This window comes from Cynara cardunculus, assembly GCF_001531365.2.
Source record: "Cynara cardunculus var. scolymus isolate 2C chromosome LG 1, CcrdV1, whole genome shotgun sequence".
NCBI classification, from domain to species: domain Eukaryota; kingdom Viridiplantae; phylum Streptophyta; class Magnoliopsida; order Asterales; family Asteraceae; genus Cynara; species Cynara cardunculus.
This window is the reverse complement of record NC_037528.1, coordinates 45,290,669-45,303,161: the sequence shown is the minus strand read 5'-3', so window position 1 is coordinate 45,303,161 and position 12,493 is coordinate 45,290,669. Positions and strand designations below refer to the sequence as shown.

Below are 12,493 nucleotides of genomic sequence, written 5' to 3'. Positions count from 1 at the left end.
TATATATATATATATATATATATATATATATATATATATATATATAACACAAAAGCAAACATGACGTCAAACAGATAAAAGATGACGTTATAATCACATGAAAACACTCTGGACATCCATTTTAAGTTCTGTTCGTTCTTTTATATATATATACACACATATATATATATACATATATATATACATATATATATATATATACATACACACAGTTATACACAAATTAAACCTTTAGCTTGACGATTCGTTTAATTTTGTTGGTGTAAAATGGCTTCCGAGAAACGTTTGTCCAAGAATCTATTAAAGAAAAAGCGAAAGATGATATTGATTCAAAGTGAAATGGCTTTGAATCTGCAGACAGACACATAACATATAAGAAAATCTGTATATAACAGATCGGGGACTTAAATTGGCTGGAGAATTATCAGTTAAATAATGGCGCCGGTGGGATTACCTCCAGGTTTCCGATTCCATCCCACCGATGAAGAGCTTGTGAATTACTATCTCAAAAGAAAAATCCATGGCCAACAGATTGAACTCGATATCATTCCTGAAGTTGATCTCTATAAATGTGAACCATGGGAGTTAGCAGGTCTCTCTCTCTTTTTTCTCTTCCACTTCTTTCTTTACATACATACATACATACATATATATATAGAGAGAGAGGTGGGTTATTATACAACCCCTTACATTTGTACAATCAATACAACTCAATCTCAACCGTCCATTTAATTTGATAAATATGTAATTTCATAGAAGTTTTGATTGTTTCATAATATTAAGTATTGATCATAATCAATGAACCTTATATTCATCTTCCATAAATATTTAAATCATAATAAATGAACTTTCTTCATTTCCATAAATATTTCAATTTATTGGGTTGCATTACAAATGTGATTGGTTGCATTTGAAACAAACTATATATATATATATAGGGTTTGCAATAGTCAAAGATGTTCTATAAACTTCTTGTAACACTTATAACATTTTCTTGTTTGATTCTGTAAACTTAAGCTCTAAAAACCAATTTATTAGGATACTTACACATTTTTAATATCCTATATATATAAACTCAATTTTGTTGTAGTGTCATTTCTTCTCTCTATGTGTATATATATATATATATATATATATATATATATGTGTGTGTGTATTTATACATATATATGTCAGAAACCATTTTTGACTTCTCAAGGATACTTAGGAAGAGCGATCTGATTGGATGATAATCTAATAGGGTTTCTCATATTCTTGTATTACAAGTTGGTTTGATTAATGGGTAAGGATCTGTTATGAATCTTATAGGTGCTATCAACTCCTAAAGACGTGTAAAAAACGCCTGTTATATATGCGTTTTACGCGTTCGGGCTAGTTGGATTTGCAATGTTTAAGAACGCGAAACGTCTTGTAAATACGAGACATTGTATAACTCGTGTGATGTGTTTTGAAGTCTATAGATCGATAAATGAGTATTGTTTCAATATGCAAATGTATGTTATTTCTATATTGGCGAGTATGTATATATTGATCGATCAATGGGCATGCAGAAAAGTCGTTTTTGCCGAGTCGAGATCCCGAATGGTATTTTTTTGGACCACGAGACCGAAAATATCCAAATGGGTTCAGAACAAACAGAGCGACAAGGGCCGGATACTGGAAATCAACAGGTAAGGATCGGAGGGTTACGAGCCAAGGCCAGAATAATCGTGCGATTGGAATGAAGAAGACGTTGGTGTATTACCGCGGGCGTGCGCCTCAAGGAATTAGAACGGACTGGGTCATGCACGAGTATCGTCTCGACGATAAAGATTCCCATGACACATTCGGTATCCAGGTATCGTTTCTCGTAAATTAACTTGAATTTTTATAAATTAGGGCACTTTATATAGTAATTGTTATAACTTTTAAGAATTTGAATATATAATACTACAATAACAAAATTTGTTACAACAAGCGGATTAAAGTTAAAAATAGTCGAGTAATTTCACATTTATCATTAAAATTTCAACATTATGTGAACACCTGTCTCAAAATGTGTCATTTTTTGCTTCTTAATAACTCATAAAGGTATCTACTCGTCACGTTTTATTTATATCCGTCAATCGCATGATCGTAGATCGTCAAAAATAGAATTTGAATTTAAATTAAATAAATTTAAAATATATAAAAATTTAATGTATTTACATTTTGTTAATGAAACAAAGATAAGAATATTTCAATCCGTGGTCTTGGGTCCGAACCAAATATTTGATGTCCATTATAAATATATACACACATATATGTATATCTATATATAAATTTGGGATCACGTAAGATCAATCTGTTTTCGTAAAACCTATGAAACCACTTTTTACACTTTAAATTTCACAGCAAAACATTGTGAAGGTAACCTTCACAGTGTTTTGCTGTGAATGTTCGGTTTTTTTACCTTCACAGCGTTTTGCAGTGAAGGTTTCTTTTCACTCTCAAGACAAGGCTCTCTAATGCTCCGTGGGGAAGTCGTTTCCATCTAGGATAGCGTATTCGTGCCGGTTCATATTTGGTTACCTGAAGCTCATGTGAAATTGGCCAGTGTTTTCCTTTTCTCTCTCTAAAATGAGATTGATTGGAATAATCCATAATGGTTCATTTAAGTTTCAAATGTAAAAAAAAAATGGTCTCACGGGTCTTACGAAAACAGACTGGTCTCACATGAACACAACCATCTATATATGTATCCTATATGTAGACTTGGGATCATGTAAGACCAAGGGTTTTTCGTGAGACCCATAAGACCAATTCTCAACCCTTGGATTAAATCAACAATATGAACATTCATAATCACAAAATTGCCACGAGACTTTTCAATAATCACAAAATTGTCACCGTGCAACTTTAGACCATTAGATCAYTAGCTTATAAATTTGATCAATGAACATAAATTGGTTTTATGGATCTTACGAAAAACTTTTGGTCTCACGTGAACTCAACCCTCTATATGTATGTATACATGTCGATATATACATATATATATATATATATATAAATACACACACATATATATACATATATATATGTGTATATATATATATGTATATATATATATGTATATATATATATATACATATATTCGTTACTTGTGGTGGTGATGAATCATAGATCTCCTCGATTGCAAAGCAAAGGTCTAAACTTACTTTTTGTCTTTTACTCTAATCGGACAAAAGTATCTTCACCCATCCCCATATCACTACTCATGATCATAAAGGTTAAATATATGCATTTACCATTCCTTTCTATTTATATTATTAATATACATACGTAGGTTGAGAAATGCAAACAAATAATTCATATATGAATTATTAGTATATATGGAGAAAACAAATATTTGCTTATCTACATATAACCTATTATTCACAAATGAATATGCATATGTGAACACGCATTTTATTTTACTAATGATTCATATATGAATATTTATTCATACGTTTTCAAACTTTTTGTATTTCTTGTATGAACCTAACTCCCTATATAACTAAATGACATGTGAAAACGAATTTCAAACATTCATTGAATTTCATCTAAAGCTAGTATCCAACGGGGTATTATTTTTTTCACATGAAACGGTATTTTATCGAATGTGAAACAATGGGGTATTGATTCACATGTGAAACTATATATGTTTCACTAGTTGTCATGGTTCTCAATTCTCATTTCATTTCTCCCTTGTATATATGTATGTGCATATGTATATACGTATGGATATATTCAACAAATAAATTGATTGTCTGGCATTCTTGTAAAAAAATTAAATTCATCGTAAATGTACGCAGGACTCATATGCACTATGTCGTGTTTTCAAGAAGAATGGAGTGTGTGTTGAACTCGAAGACATTAACGGACATGCAAGCATGTCCATGGTACAATATTCTCCGACAGTTACCAATGATTACGAGACCATGTCACCAGATGTTCCAGTGGCGTCATCATCATGCTTAGACGAAGATGATAAAGACGAATCTTGGATGCAGTTCATCACCGACGATCCATGGTGTTCTCCTAACAGTCCACAACAGACATTAACGAACTAAATACAACTAAACGCATTTGTATTGAATAAAATACAAGAAAAAAATATTCATTTCTCTTGTATTATTGATAAACCGTAAGTTTTGGTCATTAAAATTATACACTTATTTATTCTACGATTAATTATACCTCATGTTATGATCACGTTCTTCGAATCAAAAAATATTTGACCAATTAAACCTTGTAGAAGTGAATTTCTATCAACACAATGGAAAGATTAGTGCTATTTTTCGACACCCCCATTCTCTAAATGTGTCGAAAAACAGGATTAACGAGTGAAAAATGTTTATAACATGAGGTGTGATCGTTAAATACATAAATTGATGATAAATGGTCAAAATATGTTTTTAGACAGTACAAGAGTCGAACAGATACTTTTTGGTATGTATTTATGATGTGAATATAATTTTTCACGTGATAAAACGTAACGCATTTTACGATTCCGTGTGATACTGATTTCGAGTTTGTTGGATTATCTTTACTATATTTGTTGTCGGTTTTATAGGTCGATCGAACTACATAAATAACTGTGTTTAAATAAGTTCGATTATGAAATTCGATGTCTATTATCCATTTCTACAATTAAAAAATATTTTCAGATAGAGATGCAGAAGTGCTTACCAACATATTTGGATTCAGAATTTTCCGTACAAAAAATCATCTTTATAGCGACGAAGGCTTAGCGACGACTAGGAATTCGTCGCTATAGATAGTGAAATGATTTTTTATCTGTGACAAGCATCATATGATTATGAGCTGTTTTTACGGCTCACGATCAATAACATATGCTGAAGAGTTTAAATTCTTTTTTATAAAATAAGCACCTACAGCGACATGTCGGCGTAGCGGGTGTCCAAATTTTTTTTGATTGTTTTTAGTAGATGAAAATATGTTTGTTAAAAATTAAAATTATGGAGAATCAATGGCGTCGACTTGTTCACTAGAGGTGCTCAAAAACCCGACCAACTCGATTAACCCAACCGGAACCAACCCGATGTCTAATCGAGTTGTAAAATTGTCAAACCGTAGGTATTGGGTTGATATTGGGTTACTATTATTTGAACTCAACTCAACCCGATGAACCCGATATCCTTTTATTTCTTGGATTTAATATGATTGTTGAATTTCTATAGTATGTACATTAGGTAATTACACGATCATGTATGGTATTCATATACACATGTTTTCAATCTATTCACATCTTTATATAACTCATTCGTATATATGTTCAGTAAATGTGAACATATATATGTAAATTGAGAAAATTAACTGAATGTGATATACGTAATAACTATGGATAAGTTGTATCAAATGGTTGATTATGAAAAAGAAATTATGAGTAGAGAAATAACATATTACAGGTTAGAAGAATATTTTAATATACCAAAGTATCAACCCGACCAACCCGTACGGGTTGGGTTGGGTTGCACTTTGGTTCGAGTTGGGTTGGATTAAGATTTTTCAAACCGCAAGAATTGGGTTGGGTTATTCAAATGTCTTCAACCCAATCAACCCAACCCATGAGCATCCCTAGTCGTCACAGTAAGTGTCAAATTTTTTTCTTTTAATAAATTGAAATATGTTTTCTGAAAAATAAAATTCGGGATAATCAACGTTAACTTTTCGTCACAGTAGGCGTCCAAAATTATTTAGTAGTTTTCTAGTAAATTAAAATATATTTTCTAAAAATTAAAATTCTAGAGAATCAACAACGTCGACAGTCGGTGTCCAATTTTTTAATAGTTTTTTTAAATAAAAATAAAACGGAAATATGTTTTCTAAAATTAAAATTTGGAAGAATCAACGGCCTCGACTTGTCGTCACAGTAGGTATCCAAAAAAAATATTAAGTAGTTTACTGGTAAAATAAAATATTTTTTTTTAATAATACATTATTTTTTAATAAATTAAATTAAAATAAATTAGGTGATCAATCTTATAAACTTCAAGGGTTTAACTGAACTTAAATAAATTCCAAAAGGGAAATTTTAAATTTTATAGACACGCCTAATCGTATTCGTCCCTCTTCTCGGCTAAATGAAACCTTAATCGATAATTGCCCCCTCCTCTGCTCCTCGTCGTTGTGTACTCTCACCATCGAGTTCGTGGTTCAGTTGTTGTGCGTTTGTTCTTCTGATTCACTTAAAGGTAAAAGAGTATATTATATATAAGAGTAAATTACAGATTTGGTCTATGTGGTTTTAAGTGTCTTGGATTTAGTCCCATAGTTCTTTTACTTCAAAATAATCCCATAGAGTTCGTATTTTCATGACGTTTTGGTCCATGTCACTAACGGAACGGCTGCTAACTCACTTTGTTAGGTGAGGAGTATTTTGGTCCTTTTGCATGTCTTTCTCCTCCCAAACCCTTTCTCAAAAAAAAAATTACTAAAAATCAAACTCAAACTTCAAAATCAAAATCAAACTCAAATCCTAACAACCAAATTGACAAATCATTTTCTCTTTATATTAAGCTTGGGATCAAGAGAGATGAACAAAAAATTTGATGATTAAACCTAAACTTTCACAATTATCCAAGTTGATCGGTCCACCAAATCAAACACTCAAAACAAAATAAACAACAAACATATAAACATCGAAGGAACCAATCATGGTGACAATAGTTAGGGGTGTGCAGAAAATAAACCGATCCAATTGGAACCGACTAATCCAATTAGAACCGACCGATCATTATTGGATATCATGTCCTCCATTAGGGAAGTTTGCGAACATGAGTATGATAAGATTGACTAACAAAACCAGGGGGTTGGACTAAAACCACGTCCTCCATTAGGGAACCTTGTAGAAAAGCACTATTACTGTCAACTTGACAGAGAGACCACTCATAGGTTATGAGTATGGAAAGAATAGTATGTTGTAGAAAAGCACTATTACTGTCAACTTGACAGAGAGACCACTCATATGAATTGTGGCGGGTTTAACTAAGAGGACTGAAAGTTTAAGTGTAGTCTAGACCAGGATGTTGGTTGAACCCTTTAGCTACAAGGCGAGCCTTGTAACGGTCTGGATTAAGCTTTGTCCTAAAGACCCACTTACAACCAATTAGATTTTGTGAGGGAAAAGGGAGAACAGGATCCCAGGTTTTATCTTTGAGCAAGGCATTGTGTTTAGTTTGCATGGCATCACGACATATTGGGCTTTTTAAGGCTTGAGTAATGGAAGAATGTGTCAGTTTCAACAATGTGACGGTGACGACACTCTAAATAGCCATTGTCTTCGGTCGTATGAGGAGAAGGAGAAGGAGAAGTGAGATGAGTTATTCCATGTTATTCAAGTACGAGAATTAGACCAACGTATTCACCACCATTATCACTCAAAATTGTAAGTATATGTCGACCAAAGAACTTGTAACCAAGAGTTTGAACTTATTGTGCATTTTTTTAGAGGGTAAAACCGCACATATTTAGAATGGTGATCAACTATTATACTTTGTATCCATCAATAAGAAAGTATACGGGATGTCCAAATGTCGCTACAAAGAACATCTAGAGGACCTTGAGATTGGATGGTTTTAGAGAGCGCAAGGGAAGAGCCATCTATGAACCTATGAAGATCATAGCCAAGAAGGGTGGCTTCACGTTGAGTTTTGAATCGGCCCCTGACTTAATGGAACTCAAGTTAACAGAACTAGAACAAAAATGAAACCATAATGACCATACATATAATTATTCCGATTGGAGGCCCAATCCATGATTATCATATAACCACACAGACAATCTGTAAGTTAAAAAAACATATTAACCAAAGTCGCATGTTTATTTAAAGACTTGTAAATAAACATTACTGTCAAACCTAAAACTCTTAAAAACATGTATTTTAAAAAAGAAGACAACCCATTCATGTCTATTCTACTTGTACATAAAACACAACTCTGCATAATGCATCCAGCAACAATCATACTTGGTAAATTCATCAAGAAAAGCCAAAAATTAAAGGGTATTGATAGAGAAGTATAATAAAGTAAACTCAAGAAACAACACAAAGTAAAAATGTCTCCAAAACTGGAACCTAATCGAAATAGCCATCACGATGCCTGCAACTAACCTTTGATCGTTTCTAGTAGCGACCAACACCCCAAACTCTTATAACTCCATCTGTATATCCACTAAACAGTGTGCTTCCATCCACACTCCAACTCAAGCTTGTGCAGTAGATAACCTGTCCATCAAAAACCTTTTTCTCAGTAACCACCATCTTTTCTCACTCTATACTTCATCCCAAAATAAATCTCCACAATACAATACACATGTGTGTTATTATTACCAAGTTCTTAATCAACTAAGCAACAATTTTACCCTTGATAAGTAGAGAGAGTAATAAATTTCTTCACCTCATAACTAAAGGTAGAGTTGAAAGTCAAAACATACTTTTGAAACAAACTAAAATAGAAATGTAGACACTTATTTTAGAACAAAGGGTGTAATAACAAATAACAAGACAGCAATGCATAAACCAAGCGAACCCATAGGTGGGGTATGGGGAGGTAAGATCATAACATATGATTCATGGCACCTTTCAAACATGTATATCAAAGTCAAAGGTCCAAACTACCAGTGTTACAAACACTTGAGAATCTAGTATACATGGACCCACAAAATGGGGAATTACCAGTTAACAAAAAGAGATGACTATTAGATGCACAACGCATTGCAATAAACAGGCAAGATGGTCCCAAAAGGAGACACATTACAAGTCTACGATGAGTGCTGGATAGTTAGATGAATGCATGAACGATGAAAAGTTCTACTACAACTAGAAAACACCATCAACAAATCAGAAGCAGAAAAAACACTAGCTTCTTTAAGTAAAATCACCAAGACCCACATTGGATTAGCTAGGCAGGTTTTATTTTTGTCACAATTACATGTTATTTTAGTAAAAACATACAACAAATAGCGCAAAATCATTTGCCTGTGAAAATGTATAAGCAAAAAACAACCATCCCCAAAGTAACTAAAACCAATAACCATAGTAGTTGGCAGAGATGGCCAAAATAAACATTATAACTGGGAAACATAAGCATGTTTAACCATTGTGCTTGACTTTAGCTTTCAATAAAACTAGTAAAAATCACAACAAAAATGTTTTAAAGTTCGAGAGTAAAATGCCTCGTTGGGATGATTACAAGCAGAACGAGTACTCTGAAAGCTAAAACCAAGCAACTACTTTTTACTCAAGAAGTAAAAGATTGCATAGACCCGCTAATAAGTAAAACCATCTGTATCCCAAAATTCACATTTGAGTGTCAAATGAAACACTTGGCTGTTGATTGACAATCATCTCCTTTTTCTTGGAAAAAAAATTGATAACTACACTAAAGTCTTATATAGTGCATCATAAACAGCAAAATCTTGAAGGTATCATTTTTGAATCTGAATTGAAAATTTTCTAAATGGGTATTATAATTCATAATCTGAAATTGAAATCTTTCTAAATGGGTATTATGATTCCTAAAACGCGCGCAATTAAGCATTGATATTCAGATGCAAACAACAGCATAGATAAAATAGCATAAATAAGTAACAAAAAGTAGGACCTTAGTTTTTCCAGCATTGGTTTGCGTAGCGGTGCCTTCAGCTGCCATTTCAGACTCCTGCTTGAGATCAACCTTAAGATCCACAACAATGGTCTTACTCTCCAGATCCCAGATTTTAATGCTGGACTCCGTAGCAGCGCATAGCCAGTACCTATTAGGGCTGAAACAGAGGGCGTGAATAATCGAACTAGCATCTAGAGAGTACAGTCTCTTTCCTTCAGTCAAGTCCCATAGCAAAATCATCCCATCTTTCCCACCACTAGCACACAGAGAACCATCCGGAGACACCGCAACGGTGTTAACATATCCGGCATGGCCGGTTAAAGTTGACCTCAGCTTGCAATTAGTCAAATTCCAGATCTTCACTGTCTTATCCCAAGAAGCTGAGACGATCGTTGGCTGCAATGTGTTAGGGCTGAAACGAACACAGCTTACCCAATCAGTGTGAGCATCACCATCTTGGATTGTATATTTGCACTCACCGAGTGTGTTCCACAGTTTGATGGATTTGTCACGCGACACAGACACAATCTGACGATTGTCGATCGAGAATGCAACAGAGAGGACATCCTTGGTGTGACCAACGAACCGGCGTGCGGTGGTTCCAGCGTTGAGATCCCATAGACGGAGTTCACCGTCCCATGATCCGGATAGGGCGAACTGGCCGTCGGATGAGAGAACGACGTCTTGAACAAAGTGGGAGTGACCAGTCAGACGGCGCTGGGCGACACCATAGGTTTTGTCTTCCTTGGTGAGGCGCCAAACGATGATGGATTTGTCACGCGAAGACGTGACAATCATGTCGGAGTTGTCGATTGGGGTGGCAATTGCGGTGACCCAATCAGTGTGGGCTCTCATGGTGCCGCGCAACACCAACGAATCCGCCATTTTCGTTACTGGTAGAGAGGGTTAGGAGAAAATGATAGAAGAGGCTGAAAACAGACGAAATGGTGGGAGAAACCCTAGAAGCTGAAGTAGTGAATTTATAGTTGGCTTTTTAGGGTTTTGGAGGCTTTAATACCAATTTATAGGAGGATTTTAGAGTAAATTACATTTTTGGTCCCTGTCATTTGTTAAAACTTTCTGATTTCATCCTTGTGATTTGTTTATTATATTACCAATCACCGACACACTATGGTCTCAGGTTTGCAGGTTTTACGGATTTAGGGGTCTTTATCAAACATTTACCCAGTAAGTGTTTATCAAGTTACATTATCTTACTGATGAATATGGTTAAGACCAAAATCTTACCCGGTAAGAACGAAGACAAAGACCTAGAGTCTTACCCAGTAAGTGAGGACGATAACTATTACCACGGTTAGCGCTTACCGGGTAAATTGTTGCATATAATACCGTTTTGGTGGACTAAAATCTTGTCCGATAAGTAAGTAATAGTATTGAATTTTGCCAATAAACACTTATCCGGATAAACGTTTGGGAAACGGCCCCTTAGTCTCTATCCTCATGTAAGAGGAGTACACGATATGAGGATGGCGTCCATATGTCCGTACATAACTTTTGGTTACCAAACATAGTATTAGCCACTCTTGATCGATAGATTGTTCTTTCTATAGGTGTCCTTAATATCCAATACAAGGAACTGGAGAGTCTACGGGGAATAGAAGTCTTCAATCTTGACAGTCATGTATTCGAGCCCTCGGTGTCCTTACTAATGGATCAACAAGTTATGGTAGTACACTTGCAGGTCGCTATAAGTTACCTAACTTACACTGATCTTATAAAAATATTTCCGCTAGCTCCTAAGTCAAACAAGGCCCTTTTGATTGTGAAATTCCCATTGTGACGAGGATTATATGGGTATCCTGAATCTTTGCCTTTTTATGCACTACAACAAAAGGGCACCTATTGGCGTTCTAAAAACCTATTTAACAGGACATTTAAATTTATAGGACTAAACATGGGTGTCTCATCTAAAGGCGTTGTAATAAGTTGTTAAAACAAAAGTGGGAGTGGTTTTATAATTGTGAAACAAATTCAAGGGTCTTATAAAAATGTTTTACATAATATTAAAAACTTCCTGATACGCTTTAAAATATGTTTACCTACTATTACATTTAGTAACACATATCGGCATACCAATAAGTGGTTTTATAGGACATCATATTAGCTTAATAGGTCAAACAAATTAAGTGTCCTATTAACTCCTTTTATAAGACGTTTTTCAAAAAGTGTCACATTAAACATTATAATAGTAGGATGTCATATTAGGTTAATAAGACCTACAAATTAAGTGGTGTATCATATTGTATCAATAAGGACACATTAACTAAAGTGTCCAGTTATTTCTTTTATATGATGTTTTTTGAAAGGTGTTTTAAAAGACGTCCTATAAACCGTTTTTGTTGTAGTGGTGATAGGAATGAGAGAGAATAATACAGACATGTTTGGTTAAGTATTTAATATATATAAATAAATAAAAATATATATATATATATATATATAGAAAGAGAGAGAGAGAGAGAGAGAAGCGTTCAAATAAAAATCACCCTCATTTGTAAAAACTGTACAAACCACCCTCATACGTCGATTTCATTGTTTAATCTTATGAAATTTTTTCATGAAATTATTTAATCTTGTGAAATTGTTTCATATAATATTTTTTTGATGAATTTGTTTCATATATGGTCATGAAACTGTTTCATATAATATTTAATGAAACTTTAATGAAACTGTTTCATGTATTTTTCTAAAATTAAAATAATGAAGATGATAATATCCATGATTAACACCCTCCACAATAAAAATGGTTAATCAACCTCTTATAATTACAAAAAAATGAACAAAATAAAAAATTATGATTGGTTGAATGAGGTTTTTACGGTTTTTACAAATTGAGTGGTTTTTATTTG

General features: G+C 33.8%; 2 protein-coding genes across 2 annotated transcripts; one reads left to right on the top strand and one right to left on the bottom strand.

Annotated features, from left to right (window-relative positions):
* Positions 1-435: 435 nt before the first annotated feature.
* LOC112512613 (NAC domain-containing protein 86) lies at positions 436-4,150 on the top strand. Its single transcript, XM_025118666.1, has 3 exons — positions 436-592; positions 1,551-1,837; positions 3,813-4,150. The coding sequence occupies exons 1-3, from the start codon at positions 436-438 to the stop codon at positions 4,068-4,070; spliced, it is 702 nt and encodes a 233-aa protein (XP_024974434.1). The 3' UTR covers positions 4,071-4,150.
* Positions 4,151-7,882: 3,732 nt separating this feature from the next.
* LOC112512601 (guanine nucleotide-binding protein subunit beta-like protein) lies at positions 7,883-10,600 on the bottom strand. Its single transcript, XM_025118655.1, has 2 exons — positions 9,624-10,600; positions 7,883-8,245 (listed from the first exon to the last, which is right to left on the bottom strand). Exons 1-2 carry the CDS (start codon positions 10,509-10,511, stop codon positions 8,144-8,146), a joined length of 990 nt encoding a protein of 329 aa, XP_024974423.1. The 5' UTR covers positions 10,512-10,600; the 3' UTR covers positions 7,883-8,143.
* Between the last annotated feature and the right edge of the window lie 1,893 nt (positions 10,601-12,493).

Bases quoted from the DNA above. Each gene is read 5' to 3' on its own strand.
- LOC112512601 (XM_025118655.1), bottom strand. From the start codon at position 10,511: ATGGCGGATTCGTTGGTGTTGCGCGGCACCATGAGAGCCCACACTGAT. The intron at 8,246-9,623 runs GTCCTACTTTTT...TTTGATGGACAG, and splicing joins CCAATGCTGGAAAAACTAAG to GTTATCTACTGCACAAGCTT.
- LOC112512613 (XM_025118666.1), top strand. From the start codon at position 436: ATGGCGCCGGTGGGATTACCTCCAGGTTTCCGATTCCATCCCACCGAT. The intron at 593-1,550 runs GTCTCTCTCTCT...ATGGGCATGCAG, and splicing joins TGAACCATGGGAGTTAGCAG to AAAAGTCGTTTTTGCCGAGT. The intron at 1,838-3,812 runs GTATCGTTTCTC...AAATGTACGCAG, and splicing joins ATGACACATTCGGTATCCAG to GACTCATATGCACTATGTCG.